The sequence below is a fragment of the Dendrobates tinctorius genome, unplaced genomic scaffold, assembly GCF_039654945.1.
Source record: "Dendrobates tinctorius isolate UK_male_01 unplaced genomic scaffold, ASM3965494v1 ptg000015l, whole genome shotgun sequence".
NCBI lineage: Eukaryota > Metazoa > Chordata > Amphibia > Anura > Dendrobatidae > Dendrobates > Dendrobates tinctorius.
In genome coordinates, this window is record NW_027361683.1 from 3159910 (window position 1) to 3185066 (window position 25157).

Consider the following 25157-nt stretch of genomic DNA (forward strand, 5'->3'; position numbering starts at 1 on the left):
CTGAGCAGTAAAAGAGGTATGCTCGGTGAGGTGTCATTTGCAACCAGTGAGGTGCAAAATAGCCTACAATCTTGGAGGCTGTGTTTAGAATATTTTATGCTTAATAATTTCTTTATTAGATAGCACAATTTCTATACGAAGCACTTCTCTCACCATAATAGAGCTACCTGCAAGTGATTTTACTATCAGATTTGAATTTAGATTTTAAGGCTACTGTTTGCAACACAAAAGATAAAGGTATGATGTCAGATCTCACCTTGAAATGTGTTGTTTCATTACTGTGCCCATTACATTTACAATAGTCTTCCTTAAAGTGCAAGTTCACATTGATGCTATATTTCAGAATAAATTAGAGTTAAACTTTTTTCCTAGTTATATAGCTACTTAAGTGGAACGGTAAGCTTAAAACCTTATGTGCCATAGTTCCTAGATTCAAACCCCTAAGGATCCAGTATTGATGGCCTAGCCTATGGGTAGGTCTTCAATATAAAATATCAGAAAACCCATGTAACCTTTCTCATATATGGTTGGTCTAGAGGAAGGTAAAACATCCCAATTGTGAATCTGAACAATTTTATCACACTATACCACGGATGTTCAATTTTTTTCCAGTAGAATCAAATTTTCCTTGAATTTTACAAAAATTTGAACTCTATAAAATCCAGTCCAATTTTTTTTGCAATTTGCTTTGCTGAACTGACAGGCAAAAGGGTAAAAAACATCATCCTTACCTCACCACCCAGCAGTCCGATCCTCTTTACTGCTTCTTTTTGGCTTGTCCAGTCACATACATCCTCTTTGGCCCTTTCATTCTGCTCCAGGGCACCCAACGCTAATTAAGCCTGTGATATCACTGTTCACTGTGCCCTTGTTGCGCATGTTGTAACAGGATGACATAATATGTGAAAAGATGGTATGTAATACTGTGACATCAGAGACCTAGTCAGAATAAAGTAGGCCCATGAGGCATTCATGTTACAGGGGTAAAAAGAATGGGCTCGGTGGACCATATGACAGGACATATAAGCAGTGAGGTATTAATTTATTTATGTTCTATGTTTATTATGCTCCGAGGTCTTAAAAGATTTCAGAAAGAATGACTGAATTTGAATAGAATTACTATGATGCATATTGAATTTCCCAGTCAAATTCGAGTGATTTATCTACACCTTTGGGAGTGATGGCATAATATCTAAAATTATGCAATTATTTTAGTTTACTTGAAAAGTTTTTAGGCAGTTTATGGATTTTTTCATATTTTACTGCTATTACACAACACAACCAAAAAAATAAAATTTTTGTCTGCTACCGGGCAAAAACATGTGTCTTATACTAAATCAAGTTTGCATATTCCAAATCCGAAGTCATAATTGTTGCAACACATCAGGAAATTTTGCTATGCGTAAGTTTGCCCAAATGAATAAAGCACTTGGAAAACATTGAATCATTTTGTACAGAACGAGTTTTACTTCAGCAATTACCAGATCTACATCAAAGTTTTCATAGTAAACAATATATGAAAATGGAATAAGAACATTTCAAAAAGTCTTGTATTTTAGTTTAAAAGTCTTACTTGAGCAAGGCCCAGTACTGTTAAAAGTTCTTCAGGCATCTGTTTTTGTGCTTGTTACCAGTCATATGTGACTGTTGCAAGCACCAGCTGTAGTCCCTCTTCATGTTGGGATTCTAGTTGCCTTGATATCTGTTCTCCATTGTAAAAATATCTTTATGGAACCTAGCTCTATGTTCATCACTTATGTGTCCCAAATTGGGTGGAAAAAACTCAAGATGAAAATGAAGGCAAAGCATTTTCTATGACATTGAACAGCCAAGTTGCTAACATGCTTCAAGCATGTATAGATAAAGAAACAAAAAAGCTCTCCTTCTTCTAAGCATTGCATCTGGACACAGGATGAATCAATGAAACACAGTGGGTGCCTGGAATTTCGCTGGTGTGCTCTGCAATAGCAATTTTGAAAGTAGAAATTTGGCACATCCAAATGGAGGTAATATAAATTTCTTAGTCTTTGTTAGAATACATTGAAAGTAAGAAATTTTACATTACCTCCATTTGGATGTGCCGCATTTCTACTTTCAAAAATGCTTTAAGCATGTTGTCTTCTAGTGCAGCATAGTTTTTAGCTCGTCTGTTCCCAAGAAAGTTCCGTACTCTTAGCACAAATGCTTCCCAAGCTGCAAGTTCCAGAGGCCTGAGTTTTGTTCTGAGCGTGTCATCTTGTATTAGTTTGTTGATTTTGGGGGCAATAAATATTCTGGCTTTAATTTTACCCTCAGTTTTCAGTGTTCTTATCTTCTCATTCAAACAATGGAAACCATTTCCATCATGATCAATTGCAACTGCAAAATATTTTATTAAACCAAGTTTAATGTGAAGTGGTGGAAGATAAACTTGAAGTGGAATGACCAGTGTTTTGTGTTGTACATTGTTGTGACCAACTGTGTGCTTGACTCTGAGAGGCCACTGTCTTAGGACAGGTAGCCATGATACCACTTTTAGGTCAGCAGTCAGCACAAATTTTCAATTTGTGTTCTGAGTATTGAACCATTTTCAAAATTAACCCTATAGAAGCATGGGTCTCTTTCATTCCTACTGCATGAACCAATGTAACGTGGATTGTCATTACCACTGTGCAACAAGACAGCTTTCAAACTTGCTTTGATAGAATCTATGAGTAGGCTCCATTCATCCGGAACTTGCATACCTTCTATCTCCATCATAAAACCATTGATATTGGTACAGAAAGAGACACCTCTTTCCATTGCATAGCATGAGGCTAACTTGGTGTGTCTATGACTAAATTGTGAAGTTGTGGTACCTTGTTGTAGCAAATTGCATTCCCGAAGTCTAGAAGCAAGCAATCCTGACTTCTCTTTGGATAATGACAGATCTCTTACCAGATCATCTAAATCTGATTGACTCAGCAAGTGCGGCTGACCCTCTGTTTGTTCTGGATCAAGAAAAACATCATGCGAGTCAGGATACATAATTTGTGACTTGTTTCCTTTTGAATATCTGTCGATTTTAGTCATGCAAAAATAACAGTCTGAATGGTGATTTTTCTACTCATGTCAACCCATCGGCACTGCAAAAGTCATTGCTTTCCTTTGACCATTCAACCACTGCATTAGCCCAGAGTAACACACAGTGCAACAAACTTGAGGGGCCCAGCTTTTCTCTTGCTCTCCAATTTGACAGTCAAAGTAATAATTGTATGCAATACGCACTCACTTTGAAAGATTATTGCGCTGATATTAAGTAGTGTATTTGCCACATTTGTACCAGAAATTGTTCAGATATTTAACATATTTGAGTCTATCCACCCTAATTTTAAAAACTGATAGCTCTTTAACAGATCACTTAATTGAACTCTGTCAAGCTTGCCTGATGTACTTACAGCTGACATCAACCGATAGACCTGTCTGTGTGAGTCTGGACATGCGTTGGACATGTCCGATAAAATATTTCCTATATATAATGCATTAACATAAGTGAATAGGCTTGGCATGTATAACTTAAAGTCTAGACATACCTGGGAAATTCAGAGTTCATATTTGGAATTGGCACATTTGCGTTTAGCATAAATTACATGTTTTTCTCTCAGAAGCAAAATCGTTGTTGTGCGGTGTTATTTCAGTAATTGCTAATGTTTTTTTAATGTTGTTTTAAAAGGTTTTTCATAGCAGACAATAATATTTGGTTTACATTCTTTTAAAAAATTATCAATCTATAAAGTTTGCCCTTTTAAAACATGTTCTTAAATATAATTTATATTTTGTCAAATCACCCAATCTGTTTTATTTCAGTTATTCTTTTGGACTCCAAAGAATCACAGGCAGAGCTTGGTTGGACTTCACACCCATCCAATGGAGTAAGTGACTTATTAATTAATAAAAAATTAATAATATAGCAGGTGACTAGTCTATGGAATATTTTGATATGTTTACTTTAAAAATCACAGCTGGTGGTATTCACAGTTTCACAAAATTGTTGAACATTTAATTTGTTTCTAACAGGTATCATTAAAAATTTCAAATTAAAAATCTTTTTTTCTCGTTTGCCAAAAGGTGGTCCGGTACCTAAAATGTTCTTTCTAAATATCTATCTTCACTCTCTAACCACTTTTGTAATTTACTTTATTATACAATACCCTACACTTACTCACATCTAGTGAATCTCAAAATGTGCTTTATTTTAATTTCTCTTCCTGTGACATTTTATTTGAAAGGAGTCTCAAATAGGATGTCACAGGAGGCTGAGGGTGCACTCACTCCCCTGCAGCATCTATTGACCCTGCTGAAACAGAACTTCATCAAGGGGCAGCGTTGTAGATACTTATTACATTTTATTGTATCGATGCCTTCTGAAGATGTCCTTGATCCGTGGTCATGGTGATAGAATCTATGGAGTGCAGCACCAGCACTCTTTGTCTATTGCTGCCTCAGCTACAATTTGAAAAAGGAAATGTCATCATGGGGCATAGATAGAAGTAGAGTACTGGTACTGGGCTCTTATAGCTTCTATCCCTATGGATCAATGACATTTTCAGAGGGTGGTGATGCAAGAAACTGTAGTGAGTTGACATTATGGGGCATTAAGAAACGGCAGAAAAGTGAGTTCAGACCCAGCCTCCTGTGACATCCCATTTAAGACTGCTCTCAAACAAAAAGAAGTGAAGTAAAAAACACACTTAAGTGATAGCAGTATAATTAAAAGTGTAGGATATTGTATAATAAAGCTCATTACAAAAGAGATTGGGGCGTGAAATTTAGAGAGGACATTTTAGGCATTGGACCATGCCTTTATTACTATTCACTTGAAGTGGCACTGTTTCTGGTTAGATCCACTTGAAAGTATAGCAAAAATGAACAGACTTCTTTTTTCTGCTACCATTTTGTGCAGGAATTGCCATGGAATTTCAGTGTGGAATCTGTACACTAGAAATCCACAGCAATTTTCAGTACAATGCATATGGAGCTTCAAATATCCTAATAGCATAAAACCATCATGGAAGTATATGCAAATTTTCATATGTGAAGCATGTTTATTAAATTACTAAATAAAAACTGCAGATTTTCTCTGTGGATTTGCCCTTTGCAAAGCATCAGGTGAAATTTTTGGAAAATTCTTGGCCAGATCTGAAACAAAGTCTGCATGTACTGCATAGAGATTTTTCTCAGAATTATGGTAACCCTGAATTTGCAATGGACTTGCAGTACAATTAGTCTGAGAAATGTAGTTGCCACATGTGAACTAATCCTATGATATTTTAGCTGTAGTGTATGGGATACAAAATGCAGCATTGAGATTTATCTGGTATTAAAATGGGTCTTTGTGGGATGTATCTAATAAGAGCCATTATTGGATGTACCTGATTAGAAAATAGCAAATTAAGCTTATTCTGTGGATACAGTGCTTAAAAAGTTTTTCGAGCCCATCATCTGCCAGACTAAGGTATTTTCTAATATATTTTAGAATTGTTTCACCTTCTCTTGCACAATATTTTCTTGATTATTTCTGCAGGTTTATAGCTACATTTGCAGCATGATTTATAGCGTAATTAAAAATTATGTTTTAAAATGCATAGTTGAGCCTAATATCAAAGAACAACCACAAGTCAAACTGTAGAGTTAAATTTCCTGGTTGCATTGAGTTCAGTCAATATGTGCAGCTCTGCTTGTACTTGTCACCATTAACCTGGTTGAACCTGAGCTGCTCTTGAATCTCTTCCTCTCAGGATAAGCTTCTTTTTATAGTCTAAGCAGACAGAAGGTTATGACAAATACTTTGAGATGCCTCCAGGGTATACATAGAGATCAGTAGGAGGTATTCTCTTGGGAGAACATTTCATAGAAAACTGGATAGGGACAGGATCAGTAAAAATAAAGATATTTTTTTGTGGAAAGGATTTTGACCTCATGGTAGGTAACTATTTTTTATTTCTTTGAGAGAAGGTTACAAAGAATGTACACTTTATAAGATGAAGACAAAGGAGTTAGCATATCAATATTGGTCAAAATTAAAGCGTTTGTCTCATGAAGTCAACCACTGTCAGTATTGTATGTACTACTAGGCAACCCAAAATCATATTGGTAAAATCACCTCTTTGATGGGTAGTAGGACACATAGATGGGGTTGTCTGTTGGAAAAATACTTCCTTTAAAGGAGTTGTCTAGTTTCACCTTCTGCAACATTGAGAGAATGCAGTTTTGTAAAAATAAAGATTGCTTATCTGCTAGAGCATTTGCTTCTTCAGTGCCACCTCTCCTTTGCTTCCCGTGGATATGTCACTTCATGATCATTGGGCTTAGTGGTGAAGTCCTGTGATTGACTGAATTGGTCAAAAGTTGTAGACTCTACCCTGTCAACAATGATCTGCAGGGAGAAGCAGAGTGGCGGCATTGAAGTACCAAGTACTTCAACAGGTAACAAATGTATATTTTGCTATCCTAATGCATAAGTAGCGTTCTCTCCATTTTGTATAAAACTTTAAAAATCCTTTAAAATTAATGAAACATAGTGCCTCCATAGAAAAGACTTACTTTAATCGTTATGTGCTGTAATGTGAAGAGACTTTTATAAATAGCCTTCGTCGAGGATCATTGAAAAAAGTTAACTTAGCGAGGAGTAGGTCTTTACATATGAAGAAATCATTCTTGATCATTAAACAATTTTATTTATTTTAGAACTGTGAGACTTTTCCATTAAAAGAGTAAAGTGTTAGGGTATTTGTCATGCAGTCTTTGCTATAGCAGTGATTTAAGCAGAAATGAAAGCTTGCCCTTACACAGTATGAAATGAAATGCTAATCCTTAGCACACTGGCTGATAATTTATGCTTCCTATAATGACCTTATGAGTCATCAGTGTTTCATACTATTGACGGATGATGTACTGTAAGTGATTTCACTAAGATCTAATGCCATTAGATGATAATTCGAACAAAATTTGGAATCTATTGTAAACCTATCAACTATAAATAAGGTTATTCTGTACCGACATAGAAAAGGATAAAAATGCAATTAACACGTTGTCTTGGTTTCTTATTTTTACCCTAGTGGGAAGAAATTAGTGGTGTCGATGAGAACTACAAACCTATTCGTACCTATCAAGTATGTAACGTAATGGAGCCCAGTCAGAACAACTGGCTGCAGACCGGCTGGATCTTAAGACGTAATGGACAAAGGATTTTTATTGAGCTGAAGTTTACTCTAAGGGACTGTAACAGCATTCCTGGAGTAGTGGGGACATGCAAGGAGACATTTAATCTTTATTACATTGAATCTGATTATGATCTGGGGAAAAACATCAAGGAGAGCAAATATGTTAAAATTGATACCATAGCAGCCGATGAGAGTTTCACCCAAGGGGATCTGGGAGAACGCAAAATGAAGTTGAATACAGAAGTCAGAGAGATTGGGCATCTAAACAAGAGAGGCTTCCATTTGGGATTTCAGGATGTAGGGGCCTGTGTTGCCCTAGTCTCTGTGCGGGTATATTATAAAAAATGCCTCTCTACAGTGCAAAACCTTGCAGTATTTCCGGACACAGTGGCAGAGGCCGCCTTCTCGACTCTAGTGGAAGTTAGGGGGACTTGCGTAAATAATTCTGAAATAGACTTGGATAACCCACCCAGGATGCATTGCAGTGCAGAGGGGGAATGGCTGGTCCCTATTGGAAAATGTACTTGTAGTGCTGGCTTTGAAGAAAAGGAAGGTAGCTGTACAGGTAAAACTCAGTTTACAGTCTCTATAGATTTGCTTGATTAATACTTAATTGTGTTAAATGTGATTCTATTACAAGAGACAAATTGCAAGTGAATGTTAAACTTTGGTAGTTGATTTATCGTCTATAAAGTTAAATTAGCTTGTAAAACTGATTATTTACTACCGAATACATCTGCTCTGTATAGTGGTGGCGATTAATAATACTTTGCATTATTATTTCTACATTAACATCACTTTGAGGCAGCTATGATAGGGCATACAAGCAGGGGCATGTTGTTCTGTAGCATATTTTTGTCTCATGCCAAGATATCTTGTGTCCTTTGCAGCTAAATCTAGTATTACCATAGTAATGTTATTACAATTAAACCGACAATGACTGCCTTATTATGTTGGACAATTAAAATGCTTTCTGCAAGCTGGATAGAAAATGTTGTTAGATAAAGCACCCACTGTTAAACTACCTCTCCCTTAATTGGTAGTTATGCCTTTTCTATATATATTGTACTGTTGCTTTCTAGTATTATGGCCTTATTTTTGTAAATTCCAACATACTGTTCTTTTGAGTATTTGAGAAAATTCAGCCTGCAGGGTTTCAGAATACAGAAAAATGTGCCCCTTCTCTTTGTGCCCAGCCAAATAGCCAGGTAGGTGAAGTGTCAACCTTACCAGTCAGCATTAGAATGTTTCTTGCTTACTTAATTGATTGGGTATGTACATGCCTGTTATACCTCATATCATGCATTTTTAAAAATTGTTGGAATTTCATGTTTAAAAAGCTGAAGTATTGAAAAGTTAGCTAGTAGATCCTAATGATATGCCTATTGCGAGTGTCCATCTCAGAACCACTTAAGAAAATATTTGGAAATATTGGGAAGTTGTAAAAAAAGCAATTCAATGGTATAATGTGTAAGAAATAACTTGCTTTAATTAGTATGTATATTTTGGCAAACTATTCATCCCAAAATTAGCCATGTATACTTATCAGTCATATGTATATAACCATTAGTGTTGACTGAGCTGCAAGGCAATTATAAGAAATGATTAGTTCTCCATAGCCCTTAAGTACTTACCAACCTTTTAACATCATATCGTTTCTTGATTCCATGTTCTGTACAGATGAATTTCTTCATGTATCTTTAAAGCTGTTGAAAATTTACAAGTCCTAAAGATTTAAAATCTATAATTCTGGTTAAACTCCAAGAGCTGGTCAGCAGAGAAAGCTTGATGATTATTGTTTTATAATTGAGTTCAATGTAAAAACAGCATTCAGTAAGTTCCTTAGCTCCCTCTAAGGGTGGCTGCATGCAGACGAAATTGCATGTTTTAAAGGAAGCTTGTCATCATTTCATGTTGCATCATTCAACGGCGAAATTATTGCAAGGTTTATTTTATTCTGAAATGCTTGCTTTGACAAATCAGACAAAACACACTTTGTAAAGCCATTGAGGGACTATGCATATCAGATGACTTATCTAAGAAAATGATCTCTGGTTAAATTCTTCCTGTACCAATGATTTTGACTTATTTATCTCCTATTTAGAGATAGGCGAACCCGAACAGTAAAGTTTGGCGTCCGTACTGTACACCCATTGTTCAGGCATGGACACTGAACACGGACTTCACCAGGAAGTCTGTTTTACTGCTCAGGTTCGGCTGCCTGAGCACCAAGTGTTTGCCACGCTGTTATGTGCATGGAAGTGTGGCAAACACCACTTATGATTGGTGGTAAAACTATCCCCGACGGTCAGAGAACAGCGTGAGTGCTCAGTTGTGTTCAAAGGTATAAAGTTTACCTCCGGTCATTGGTGTCCACGAATGGGACAACTGCTCCCATCATCTGACACCTACTGCCGCTAAAAATAGCAAGAGCAGGAGCTGTAAATAAATAATTAAAAGAAAAACCTGATGTGGGTTTCCACATATATTTGTTAACCAGCCACATAAAACTCACAGCTGGGGGCTGCAACCCTCAGCTGTCAGCTTCAACAAGGCTGGTTATCAAGAATAGATGGGTCCCCACACTGTATTTTTTAATTATTTAAATAAATTATTAAAAAAACAGCGTAGGGTCCCCCCTATTTTTGACAACCAGCCATGCTAAAACTCACAGCTGGGGGCTGGTATTCTCCAGCTGGTAAGAGGCCATGGATATTTCCCCCCAGCCTAAAAATAGCAGCCCGCAGCTGCCCAGAAAAGGCACATCTATTAAATGCACCAATTCTGGTGCTTTGACAGGTTTTCCCACCTGCCCTGTAGCAGTGGCAAGTGGGGTTTATATTTGTGGGGTTGATGTCACCTTTTTATTTTCAGGTAACATCAAGCCCACGGATTAATAATGGAGAGGCATCTATAAGACACCTATCCATTACTAATCCTATAGTTGGATGGTAAATAAAGACAGCCAGAATAGACTTTTATTAGAAATAAAATAAAACACACTTTTACTTTTTTATTTAAAAATAACAAACACCTTTTATACCCTCCTAACGCCTAATTCCACCAAAGCCCTCGTTCTCCTGTAATAAAACTAAAATATAAAAACAACAATATCCCTCACCTGTTCATCATTCTGTCCCATGCTGTAGTCCATGTCTGGGGAAAAAACAGTTTTCAACCTGGACACATCTTGGCACCAGTCCCCAGGTGTCTGCTTTAGCAAGGCTGGTTGTCAAAAAAGGGGAGATCGCCAATCTACCTTTTTAAATTATATTTAAATAATTTTAAAAAACTGCATGGGGACCCCTCTATTCTTGATAACCAGCCTTGTTGAAGCTGACAGCTGAGTTTTGCAGCCCCCAGCTGTAAGTTTTGCCTGGCTGGTTAACAAAAATACAGGGGAACCCAATGCCGGGTTTTTCTTTTAATTATTTATTTACAGCGCAGGAGTCAGCTAATGAATACTCTCATCAGCCGCTCCTGCTCTCGCTTTTAATAGTGGCAGCAGGTGTCGGATGAGGGGAGCAGTTGTACCATCCGCTGACACCAATGACTTGAAGTAAACTTTATACCTCCGATCACAGCTGAGTGCTCACGCTTTCTTTAGACAGCATGGGAACAGTGGCTCTCTGACCGGAAGGGATGATTTCACCGCTAATCAGAAGTGGTGTTTGACACTCTGTCATGCACATGACAGCATGGCAAACACTGGATGTTCGGGACCCCATTCAAGTGAATGGGGTCCAGGTCCGGGTTTGTGTTTGGGTACTGTTCTGGGACCCGAACCCAAAGTTTTTGTAACTGGCCGAACCTGCCGGATCCGAACATCCAGATGTCTGCCCATCCCTACTCCTATTGCGTACACACAGTGAGATCTGTCAGTCAACTCAAGTGGGACAGGTAAAAGCTGACCAGTGATCTGCCTCGGATTAGACCGGTTTCTCCCTATAATTACGGGCTGGCTTTTCAAAGTATGCTTACACTAAACTACTGCAGTGTTTCATAGTAAACTTAACTGGCTATAGTTGTGCAGCGATGGTGTGATTCTTGCTACCTGTGATTCAGGCCGAATGAATCTAATGACTGTTTACCTTTAACTATACAAATAATTTGGATCTATATTTATAATGACTGGAGCTTTATATATGTGAATTGAACATAGTTAAATAAAAGGTAAAATAATTTGAACTAGTCAAATAAGAGATAAGATAAATAAAAAATAAAAATTGTGAAAATTCTTATATCCTAGTTGACATTTTGAATATAAGCTTGTATTATAGATTTGACAACTCCCAAATAATTTCTTTCTAGTGGTTCCAAGATGAAACTGTACTTTAATATATATGTATCATAAAAATGCATATGTTTTTCTAATAGTAATGCTAGAGACAACATAGGTAACTTGACCTTACTCTTAGTAGCGATGCACACAGTTTTTAGAATTTGGAATGTATTTATAGGGATGTGATTTTTGTTGTCTTGTATTCAATTCATGTAAGCATAATTTACTGATTATTGATTACATCTAGTAGAATACATATGCAAGTACTGCTTTCAAGTAGTGTATTGAAACTTTAGTCTCTCAATCAGGTTTATGTTTATGATCATTGATTATGAACTCAGACCTGTTGTTAGTTGACTACCTCAGCTGCAATCAGATTTTCAGACAACCACTGACAGTCATGTTTGTCCACTATTTGTTGATTTGCCTTTATTAACATGCAGTTGTTCTCAAAAGTTTACATACCACAGCAGAAATGTTTGCTTTCTTGGCCTTTTTTCATAGCATATGAATGATATGATAACACCAAAACTTTTTTTCCAGTCATGGTTAGTGGTTGGGTGAAGCCATTTATTGTCAAACTACTGAGTTTTCTCTTTTTAACTCATAATGACAACCCAAACATTCAAATGACCCTGATCAAAAGGTCACATACCCCATTTATTAATATCGTGTATTGGCCCTCTAATATCAATGACAGCTTGAAGCCTTTTGTGGTTCTTTATTTTCTCAGATGGTAAAGCTGCCCACTCCTCTTGGCAAACAGCCTTCAGTTTCTGTAAATTCCTGGGCTGTCTAGCATGAACTGCGTGCTTGAGAGCTCCCCGAAGTGGCTCAATGATATTGAGGTCAGGAGACTGAGATGGCCACTCCAGAACCTTCAATTTGTTCTGCCGTAGCCAATGACAGGTCCACTTGGCCTTGTGTTTTGGATCGTTGTCATATTGGAACGTCCAAGTACATCCCATGCGCATCTTCCGGGCTGATAATTGCAAATTTGCCTCCATTATTTGCTGATAATGTTCTGCATTCATCTTTCCTTCAACTTTGACCAAGTTTCCTGGGCCTTTGTAGCTCACACATCCCCAAAACATCAGCAATGCACCTCTGTGCTTCACAGTAGGACTGGTGTTCCTTTCATCATAGGCCTTGTTGACCTCTCTCGAAGTGGAGCATTTATGGTTGTTGCCAAAAAGTTCAATTTTGGTCTCATCACTCCAAATTACCTTTTTCCAGAAGTTTTGAGGCTTGTCTCTATGCTGTTTTGCATATTATATGCAAAAATACTTTGTGGAATTTGAGCAGTAATGGCTTTCTTCTGATGACTCGATCATGCAACCCATTTTTCTTCAAGTGCCTCCTTATTGTGCATCTTGAAACAGCCACACCGCTTGTTTTCAGAGAGTCCATTATTTCAGCTAATGTTGTTTGTGGGTTTTTCATTGTTTCCCAAACAATTTTCCTGGTAGTTGTGAATTAAATTTTGTTGACTTACCTGACCATGGTTTTGTTTTTACAGAGCCCCTGATTTTTCATTTTTTAATCACAGCTTAAATGCTGCTGACTGCCATTACCTATTCCTGGATATCTTTCTGTATCCCTTTCCTGTTTTATACAGTTCAACTACCTTTTCCCATAGATCCGTTGACAATTCTTTTGCTTTCCCCATGACTCACAATCCAGAAATGCCAGTGGCTGGATGAAAGATGCAAGAGTCTGTCTGGATCCCAGAAACTCACTGAGCTTTTATGCACACACTGATTGCAAGCAAACAGGTCACAGGTGAGGATATTACCTTTAGCGACCATTCAAACCCATTTTTGTCAACTTCTGTGCATGTTATCAGGGCAAAAACACCAGGGTATGTGAATTTTTGATCAAGGTCATTTGGATGTTTTGGGTTGCTATTATGATTTAAAAAGAGAAAACACAGTAGTTTGACAATAAATGGCTTTACACAACCATTAACCATGTGGGGAGAAAAAGTTTTGGTGTTATCATTCATATTCTCTGAAAAAAAGGCCAAGAAAGCAAAAATTCTGATGGGGTATGTAAACTTTTGAGCATAACTGTAAGCAATTCCTTTTGTTATGACCCTATCTTGGAACTCTTAGAGTTTGACAAGGAGACTCAGGGTTTTCGGCTGTATTATAATTATATTAAGGGGCCTTATATTTGAAATTATCCCAAAAATATTGATATCCAATAATTATTTTTTTATCATACACAAAAAGCATGAAAGCTTGATTTATTTGAATAACATCTCTTCTTATTGATTGTACTAATTTATACATGTGCTCCTTAAATTGCTATCGCTAGTAATTTTCTGTTACATATCATATTGACAAAATTATTATTAGAACTTATATTTCCCAGACTAGATAATACACTGAAATTTTCATTTCTATTTAATGAGTATATCGCTTTAAACTATTATGTCTCTGAATAGTGTAATTTAATAGGCAGTTGCTTTATTTCTTAAAGGGAATCTGTCACCCTTTTTTTCAGCTTGCAGCTGCCGGCATAGACATCGGGGGCTTATCTACAGAATTCTGTAATGCTGTAGATAAGCCTCTGATGTAACCTGAAAGAGAACAAAAACACGTTATATTATATTCACCGGGGTGGGCGGTCCGGTGGGTGTTGCAGTCCGGTCCGACGCCTCCCTTCTTCATGCGATGATGTCCTCTTCTCCCGTCCTGTAATGGCTGCGGTGCAAGCGCACTGCTCTGCCCTGTTGAGGGCAGAGCAGAGTCCTGCAGTGCGCAGGCATCAGGAGAGGTCCGGCGCCTGCGCACTGCAGAATTACAGGACGGGAGAAGTGGACATCATTGCATGAAGAAGGGAGGCGTCGGACCGGACTGCAACGCCCACCGGACCGGACCGCCCACCCCGGTGAGTATAATATAACGTGTTTTTCTTCTCTTTCAGGTTACATCGGAGGCTTATCTACAGCATTACAGAATGCTGTAGATAAGCCCCTGATGTCTATGCCGGCAGCTGCAAGCCAAAAAAAAGGGTGACAGATTCCCTTTAACACACATGTAATATAGCTGACTTTGTTGAGCTAGTGTAGATAAAGCATATTTTGGGGCACAACATTGTGATATCTTAAAAGTGTTTAATGGTATATTGCATACAATGGTCAAATCTTAATATAGCAATCAGTACCAGAACAGTGTGATTCCAACTTTTGTGGGCACCACAGCCCTTTCAAACAAGTTAAAGGTGCAGATAGGTATCAAATTTTTAAAAAACACAAAACACCATTAAGTTTCCACTGTTCAAACATTACAATAAAAATCTGAGTTATGCTACTTAGTATTTCTATAATTACATGGCATTATCTCAAGGTCAACTTCTTTAGATAGTTCCCAGCTGTGGTCATAACCATATATGGTAAAACCAGTCAATGTTACAATTGTAATTTTAGTTACCGATTCTCTCACAATGAGATAAAACGGAATGGAAAAGCAATTCCTATGTGCAAAATTTGTCTTTTTTTATAACATTTAAAAATAAATGGTCTTATTCCATGATCCAAACAAATTGAAAAGTCTGTGTCCTTTTGTTAATGTTTAGAAAAAAAGCATAATAAACAAGGAAATATATTCTCCAAGTTAAGTATTATAGCAAATAGAAAGATAATTCTACTGCAGAGTTTTGTGACCTACAGAAAAGATAACTTGGTACATATCTGTGGTGAATATCAACATGGACTTGGCTCAAGAAGTGGATTTGGCAATGATTTTTTAATATTAGAATTCATCCTTTTAAATCTGATTATTAGAATGCAAAGATCAGGAAAGTGTAGTTTGAGTCCTTTCTGCTTCTTCTCTGTCCTAAACTCTCCTAAACTCAATCCTGATGGCTTGCTTTTAACCCTCCATCAGGAACAATATTCGCACTAACTTGTAATGGAACAATGTGCCTGTCAAGCGCAGGCTAGAAAAATGCCTAGAATATCTAATTTTCTCAATTTCAGTGATCTAAAAGTGATCAGAGACCTTCATAGGGATGTAATAAAAGAGACTACACATTATCAGGTGCAAAACAAACCCATTTACTCAACATAAAAGTAATAACTTTGATATACACAAATTTCAAAACTCCTCAGAAGTACACTTTCATTTGTAAGAAAATCTGCCTAATTTATAAGAAATATCCACAAACCTTTCTCTATCAATTCATAAAACAAGCTAAATAAACAATAGTAATGACTAAAAACATTACATACCATCCTTATAAAGTGTGATGTGTTCGGGACCAATGAGCCTGAGAAGCCAGCACAGCTATATCTTCCATCCTGAAGCTCTGCAGACCAACTGTGGTATCAGGTTTCACACAGCAGCTAGAGCCAGGAGACTATCTAGAGGGAGGGGGTTTCCTGAAAATCTGGTGAGAATGGAGAAATGAAAGTAGAAGAGCTGCGCCTGTCAGATCCATTGTTCCTGACGGAGGGTTAATAACCACAGCGGGCAATCTTGTGCTGTCTAGTTAGAATGAAAATGTTGCTTGGAAATTAAACCAAGAAGGCAATAAATTGTTTGTAGACAGTGCATCACTAACAACTAGCCTAAAAAGCTAAGCAAGCACTGAGCTGAAAAAAAAGAAGAAAAAAGTCATAAAGATGTGTCATTATTTGCCTTAGTATGTATTAATAATTGGCTCATTTTAAAGCGTTAATTAGACAGAGACGTTTTATGACTGACAATCTCAGAGTATTACAGATATTTCATTACATCAAGGCAGAAGACAAACAGAAGTTTTAAAGTTTAGGCATTGAGCACAATTTTTTCAGCAGATTTTTCCAAAACAAAAACCACTTTTGCAGGGAAAAATGCTGTGTAAAATGCTCACACTCATACTCAGGCATTTTTTATGCTTTTTTATGCATTTTTACTTTTGTTTTTCCCCATTCATTTGAAAGGTTGAAAAACCCTGTAAAAAAGGTAAAGGAATTAAAATGCTGCAGATTTGAAAATAAAATGCTTTGTTATTTCAAATCTTCAAGAAAAAGATAAGCAGCACAAAAATTAGATTTTAGAAATCTCATTCTTTTTGCTCATATTGTAATAATTTGGGTTTTCTTAGGTGCCAAAACGTGACAAAAAAAGCTGCACAAACACAGCTTGTTTACAAACCCTTACACATTCCTAAATGGAATACAATTGGGAGTGGCGTAGCAAATTGCTATGTATTGGATCAAGAATTTTTTTTCAACAACTTCAGTTTATTGGTTAAAAGTGAGCTAAATAGCATCAAAAGTATATACAATTTCATGGTGTCAAAAAATAAATATAAAATAATATCATTTTTGGTGTCAAACTGTGCAAGGATGGAGATGTTCTAAAATAACAGTCAAATGTATGCAGCTAAAAAATGCTTTAGGAGGAAAGGAAATTATCTTCATTTTCAAACTGAAGAACACTTTAGTATAGAAGAAATCCCGTATAGATTTATAAAAATATAAAGAAGTAACCCAAAAGCTTTTCATTCCAGGAACTCTGCCATGGACTAAATGGTACAAATTGAACAAGTGGAACTCCTATTATTTACAGTATTTAGAAAAATGATAGCAGTGTGATTATGAAGTGCTTATTTATAAATGGTAGAGATAGCAAAATCAAGAACAGGAGTTAAAAGAAGATTAGTCATTTATTTTTTACCTCATGCATAAATTAAATGGTATTGATTAGTATAACTGATGAGGAGTTAACTGATCCCACAACAAATTTTTCATAAATTTAATTTTTCTGTCCTCTTAGTCCAATATTTGAATCTAAGAAAGATTACACCTGTTTTCAAGATATTTAACTATGTTTTAGTTTTTTGCTTTATTCTAAGCAATCCTCAAGAAAGTCTTTTTCTGCTGTTATAACTAATAATACACCAACTGAGTATCAGAGTGATATAAATTTATTTTCATTTTTCAGAAGATACTTATTCTTTTATCCTATATCTTAGCAACTAAAAGAAAGTCCTGTTTTCAAGTTTCAGAATAATATGAATTGAACATTAAATGAATAGCCACTTTTTCTTAGCAATTGAGACGTTAATGAAGGATGAATAAAGAGAATCTTGAAAACAGTGACATACAATTTATACTATAGGATCTTATCTGGGAACTGACAAGAAAAATAAGATTTGGGTAAAGGAAAAACTCTTATGTCAAAAAAAGGCAAAAGTAGTGATACCATTATTTGGTAGCTTCCAAAATTTAGAAAAAGAGCCTAATCAAGGAGTGTCTGTGCGCTGAAAACTTGTAAATATATAATTGTGGTTAGTCAACAAATGTATCACTCCTATATTACCTTTATAACTTGTGACACGAAATTATTTATCACACAAATTTTTTTGGTGAACACTTTTCCACACTATCACAAATTACTAGGTCTAAATAGCTGGCACTTCCAATAATCAATACATCCTACAAAAAATGGAAGTAAAAAGCCCAAAAGTAGAAATAAACTATGCAAATTTTATTAAACATTTAAAAATACATTACATATTAAGTTCTTATGAGGACCCAAAAGGTGAATTAGATTGCACTGTATACATAGGCAGATAGTGTAAGCAATGAAAAGGCTTATGGAGATATATGATACATGACCTGTGAATGCAGCAAGGAGCTCCGACGCGCGTTTTGGTTCTCATAAGCACATGGCACTTTAGTTACATTTAATAATGTATACTTGACACATATTACTTTCATTTAATCCTGGCTTGGGTATTTCATCTTGATATAGAACTTTTGCAATCTTTGCTGGGCTATAATGATTGACCAAAATGGCTTTAGTGTTTTTATGTGAGGATCCTTATCCTCTATACATAATATTTATAGTATTTCTCTGGCTCTGGTACTACACCTCTATTATGCACTGAACACTTTTCAATAGGTCAGAGATTTGATGGAATCATCTTTTTCACTTTTTGTTTTGAAGAAGATTGGGGTTATTATTTGATCCATACTGATTAATAGGATGGCTTACCTTATATAAAGTCGGCTATCCCAAGAGTTAAACTACCATATTTTCTGTCATATAAGATGACTGCACGTATAAGACGACCCCCCCATCTTTTCCAGTTATAATATAAAATCTTAAAAGTCGAGGGTCTTCTTATACGCCGTGTGTCATATTATGCGCCGGGTGCCGAGCAATCTGAATATGGTGGGGGAGTGGTCCCGATGACGAAGGGAGGGGGTGTCTCACAGGGAAGGTGTAAGTGGAGTTATCATCCCTTTTAGCTCATTAGTGGCAGCGGTTCTATCTGCGGATCTCTGTGCTGGGGCGGTGTCTCCTCCTTCAGCAGTGTGGCGGCTCTGTGCTGGGGGTCGGCGGCGGCTCCTCTTTGTGCGGTGTGGGGGCTCTGTGCTGGGGGGCAGCTTCGGAGGCTCTTTGTTCAGCGTCGTGGCTCTGCCAGCATTTCCCCAAAGCCCGGAGGCCCAGGCAGTTCCATTGCTGTAATGCGGTGGCCTCCGGGAAAATGGCTGCTGGAGCCTACGCATGCTCATATTCAGATTTCGTTCCGATATCTCGGGAGACGAGATCTAAATCTGAGCATGCACGGGCTCCAGCAGCCATTTTCCTGGAGGCCACTGCATCGCAGTAATGGAACTGCCTGGGCCTCCGAGCTTTGAGAAAATGCCAGCGGAACCCCAACGCTGGACAAAGAGCCACCACAGCTGACCCCAGCACAGAGCCCCCACGCTGCACAAAGAGGAGCCGCCGCAGCCCCCAGCACAGAGACTCGCACAGAGCACCGCTGCCACCAACGAGGTAAAAGGGGGATAACTTCACTTACACCTTCCCTGTGAGACGCCCTAACTCTTCGTCATCGGGACCACTCCCCCACCATATGCAGATTGTTCTGCACTCAGCATATAAGATGACACCTGACTTTTAAGAAGATTTTCAGAGGTTAAAAGGTTGTCTAATACGCCAGAAAATACAGTATATATGAACATACATATATTTATTTGTCACTTACGCTTCATATATATAGATATTTTCCTTTTGATTTGCCAATTTTTTAATTGATTTTTTGGATCTTTATTATTGCATATGTGGCATATCTATTTAAGGATCTCCTACAGAGATATAGGATCCCCTGTGATTGCAGTCTTTTTGTGTTTATATCCCCATATTTAATATGTAATGTATTTTTAAATGTTTAATTAAATTTGCATAGCTTATTTCTACTTTTTGGCTTTTTACTTCCATTTTTCTGTAGGATGTATCTTTTCTACACTATGTTTAATACATATTGTCAGTGGAGCAACATGGCAATATTGAATCCTTGCTTGTAAGGAATGTCCATCTTATTTATACCATTTACATTTAGATATGAGTGGATGTTTTGAGAGATGAATTTGGCAAATCATGATGCAACCTTTTGCAAATTGAATGTTCCATGTTATGCACCGAGGTGTCTGTAGACCTCAGAGCATAGTAAACCTAGGATGCAAAGAAATAAAAATAAATGTGCTGTCCACTATGGGGAAAACCCTTTCTTAATCACCATATTCCCTCTTGCAAATGAATAACATCCTGTACTCATCTCCGGTTCCGCTGCCTTTCCAGTGACATTGGCGCTGAGTCTTCCAGGGCTTGTGGGATGTTGTGTCACATGAGCCCTGCAGCCAATTAGCAGCAGCAAATGGGCCTATTTCCTCTGACTTTCTTAGGAGGAAGTCAGAGAGCAGCAGCAGTCTCAACTCTCCCGGATTTCAGTTTTGTCCAAAGGAAGTGAGAGGGAAACGGTCCATTAGCAACTGCAAGTTGGCTGGAAAGCTGACGTGACAAAATACATCCCACAAGCTGGAACAGTACCTGCACCATAGGTGAACATAGGCTGTTATTATTTTCTGTGGAGGAATATGGTGATTGAGAAGTGGTTGTCCTTTAATACTCACCTCACCGCTCACCTGTCCTGTTATCCTCTTTTACCTTTTCCCCGTCACGTGCATTCTATTCAGCCACCTTTCTCCAGGCCCTGGCTTCCAACTTGTCTATGCCTTTGACGTCACTTTAAACCATACTTTCACTCGGCGAAGAGCATCATAACATTGTGACATCATGACGTGTAGCTTGATGATTTAGCATGCAGGGATGCCAGAGGCCTAATCATGCCAGATGTCTTGGCCTGGAATAAAGAGGCTGAAGAGGATGCACATAATTTGGGAAGAGAAAAAGAAAATGAACAGAGGACCAAACAATGGGCTATGGAGGCGACAGGACAGGTCAGTGGTGAGGTGAGTTTTATTTTTTTTTGACCGTTCACCTGGCCCTCCATGGTTTAGCAAAATGGCGATGTTGCTGACCATCATATTGCTGAATTTTTGTGAAGAAAATTTAAAAAAAAAATTCATTCTTAAAACATCATTTTAAAAAAAAAAAAAAATTAAAAATTCAATCCAACTCATTTAAATTTGCTGAACTCTCCTTACATTTTATTGAACATAAATACTTTTTATGCTATATGTATAAATATTACTTTGGCCATATCATATTCCTATTTTGAACTTTACTACTTTGGTGTATGTATGCATTTTAATAACTATGATAATAAAAGTAGCGTTAAATGGGTTGTCCCATTTCAGAAAATCTTTAACCCCGGTTGCAGTTTGTTATACAATAGCAAAGTGCTATTTACTCACTGTCTCTGACTCAGCTCCGAGTCTCTGCTGGTGCTTCCGAAGTCTGGAGTTGGCTGAGGCTCTGACATCACATTGAGCACATTGCAGCTGATCAATAATCTTAACATCTCAGCCCATGTAGTCAAAATGTCCTACTCATAGCGGCTGAGCTCACTGATTGGCTATGGCACTGTTCATGTGACATAATCACTGCAACTAATACTGCACTCCGGGTGCAGCTCCAGAGGCTCAGAGTGGTTTGTTATTTTATAGCAAATTACAACTTGCTTAAAGGTTTTCTTAGATAGGACAGCCCCTTTACCTATCAAGGAAAGGAAGCAAGGGTTGTAAAATAAGACATTGCATTACGTACTTTTTAATGCAATAAATGTTGTATATATGAATAAAATAAATAATATATATCTTTTTTAAAAGAAAAAATATGCGCTATACTGGGCATTGTTTAACAGACAAGGTGTTAATCAGATTTTCTGAAGTAATGAAATGTAAAACATGCTACTGAAATATTTATATAACAGTTTGCATAAGTTAATGTCAATTTAATTAATGGAGTGTAGAAGTATAATTAAAGTTATCAAAGATATTAAATTCTAGTAAGAAGTGATGATTAAAACTGAGACACTGTATTGATCAACAGAGATAATTAATATGGATGCTTTTTAATTTACGTCTCGCAATTCCCGTGCAGTTTGTGTTGTTTTGAAGTCGAGTTGCTGTATTTAGTTCTCTAAATATAAAAAGCGAAACTCAATTAACCATTTAGGCACTGTGTTAGACTTACCTGCAATCAGTATTCTATAAAACTTTTGGAACATTAAGTTTTAAATACATTTTAATGCCATAATCATTAAATCTTTAAATTAGGTAAATTTTGTCAAGTCTTCATTTGTATAAATTTTATGAATAAAATAAATGAACCATGACTTTCTATTGCTCATCATCTAGATAAGGACCATGCTGAAGAAAAAACCATGTGCATGGAACTTGTCACGTCAGATGACTTAAAAGCATTAACCTTTTATCAGGGTAGTAAAGCATAACGGCAGAATGTATGGCGGCCACCACTGCTCACATCCATGGGACAGTTAGTTAAACGTGGATGGTGAAAGAAGAAAGCCAGAACATGAATGCTTGGAAACCAACAAATGGATGATGCAAGACAGAGTAAAAAAAACCCTAAACAATTAAAAGCCTTTAATGTCCTGTTGCAGTGGAATCCATACCTATTTTTGTACATAATTACTCTTTACACCAAAGACAATCAATCATAATGTATCTGGTATAGACTGTAGGTGGCGCTAGTAACTATAGAAAAGAGAGAGGAACACTTGCTGCAAATTAGGAACACACACCACCAATGTGATCAATAAAATATAAATAATTAAAATTTGCACTTAATAATGAACCCCTTTAGCTTGTAGTAACCTAAAAAATACACACAAATGAATTGGATGGCTCCAAGTTAGGTAGTTATTACCTTAAGGTGTAATCTAAGTGAAGGTCTGGACTCCAGAGGACCAGTAAAGAGCGCTGTGTGTCTTGATGTGAAGTCAGATTGAATGATGTTTGCCAGATAAACGTGGGTTCCCTGATGAAGGAAACCATGTTTTTTCCAAAACTAGTCCGAGAGGAATTGGTCCACTGTGCTCCCTGTAATCTATCACGTGACCAGTGACATCACGAAGTTCCTGCTGACTCATCTCACGCCACAGCTTCACATCGTGCACACTGCACGCCGGCGTGCCGCTGGAAGAGGGGAGCGTGGAGTGTTCGTCACTGGCCGGGACAGCACTCCTGAAGAGCTGTGGTATTAACCCACGTTTATCTGGCAAACATCATTCAATCTGACTTCACATCAAGACACACAGTGCTCTTTACTGGTCCTCTGGAGTCCAGACATTTGTTCAGATTACACTTTAAAGTAATAACTACCTAACTTGGAACAATCCAATTCATTTGTGTGTATTTTTTAGGTTACTACAAAATAAAGGGGTTCAGTATTAAGTGCAAATTTTAATTATTTATCAATCATAATGTAATGTGACTCTATGAGGAAACACCTGTAATACCTCATTTCATAGATCAGATGCACAATTATAGAGACATTGTAGCATGGCTCCATACCAATTGCACTCATTCACCTTTATTCAAAACTAGCTGAAGAGCCCGGCGCTGCCCGGGCATAGTAACTAACTGTGGTTAGATATAACAAATTATAATTATCCTCCATCCCATAGTCCCGTGCCCATATACCCATCATACATATCCACCATCCCATAGGCCCATGCCCATATACCCATCATACATATCCTCCATACCATAGGCCCGTGCCCATATACCCATCACACATCCTCCATCCCATAAGCCCGTGCCCATATACCCATCATACATATCCACGATCCCATAGGCCCATGCCCATATACCCATCATACATATCCTCCATACCATAGGCCCGTGCCCATATACCCATCACACATCCTCCATCCCATAGGCCCGTGCCCATATACCCATCCTACATATCCACGATCCCATAGGCCCGTGCCCATATACCCATCATACATATCCTCCATCCCATAGTCCCATGCCCATATACCCATCATACATATCCTCCATCCCATAGTCCCATGCCCATATACCCATCATACATCCTACATCCCATAGTCCCATGCCCATCATACATATCCTCCATCCCATAGTCCAGTGCCCATATACCCATCACACATCCTCCATCTCATAGTCAACCATTATGACATCACAGTGAGCGGCGGGGCTTGCCACCTATGATGACATCAGCGTCGCCATGGCAACCATTGTGACATCATAATGAGGGCGGGGCTTGATACGCACACACTGTTTCCCCATTATGTAGATAGGGGCATTATGACATCATAATGAGGGGCGGGGCTGACGCGCACACACTTTTTCCCCAGTATGTAGATAGGGGCAAAATTGTTTGGCTTAGGACGCTCTCGGGGTCCAGACGTGTGACTGTGCCAAATTTTGTGGCTGTAGCTGCGACGGTGCGATGGTGCAGATGCCTATCCCGGACATACACTCACATACACACATACATACGTACATAAACACTTTGAGCTTTTTAGATTAGATTGGTCAATATGGGTGTTTCCCATTAAAACAAGACATCAGCTTTCACAAAATAAATTTCATATATTATTAAAAGGATTTCCTAGACCTGATAGGAATCATGCAAATCCAATTCAGAATAGCAGCATGATCATTTTTGAAAAATCGGTGATATCCCCTTGACATTGCAGCCGACCTTTATGACAGACCTTTTTTTGCTATGCAAATATAGCGTTACCTTCCTTTCATAGGTCAGTACAAATATAGTGATAACAAATTGATAGTTATATTTATGTTTTATTATTTATTACAGATTTGGAAAAAAAAATCATTTTTTGTTTCACCATATTCTAAGAGCCATAAGATTTCCATTTTCCATCTGCGGAGCTGTACGAGGGCTCATTTTTTGTGTGACAAGCTATAGTTTTATTGTTTCCATTTTGTGACACATGCAACTTTTTGATTACTTTTTATTTACGCACTTATTACACTTATAACAAAATATAAATATAGCTAAGGTTTTTTTTAAGCAAAAACAATGGCAAAATGCTCCAAAAGGCTTCCCGATGTCTTTTGAGTTTTCTGCTTGACTTGCATTGTAAAGTTTAAAGAGTTTTCTGAGCGAAGAATGCTTGTTGAAAAGACATGTCATTTTTTTAACCACTTATTTTTAGAAAAATTAAGCAGTTAAAAGACATTGAAAAGCCTGAACATATATGGATAGCAAGTTGTTTTTTTTACATAGGAATTCATATGTTCATTCTTATGAGCATTTTCTTATCAGGTTTTTCAGATGATTTCCGTGATGGAATATACTTGAAAAAGACATTGTGTGCACCAATCCTATGTGTGTTTTTTTTTGTGGAAGTTTGTTGTTGTTTTCATTATTATATAATTCTATTTGTTATTAAGACTAGATTTTTTCTTTTTTATATACATATATTTGAAC

General features: G+C 37.4%; 1 protein-coding gene across 1 annotated transcript in view; it reads left to right on the forward strand.

Moving 5' to 3' along the window:
• The window catches only part of EPHA10 (EPH receptor A10), a 1119172-nt gene that overhangs the window by 137098 nt on the left and 956917 nt on the right, over positions 1-25157 (forward strand). The window contains exons 2-3 of the mRNA XM_073562411.1: positions 3826-3890; positions 7077-7746. Coding sequence (XP_073418512.1) covers positions 3826-3890; positions 7077-7746 — 735 coding nt within the window. The remainder of the gene's footprint in view (positions 1-3825; positions 3891-7076; positions 7747-25157) is intronic.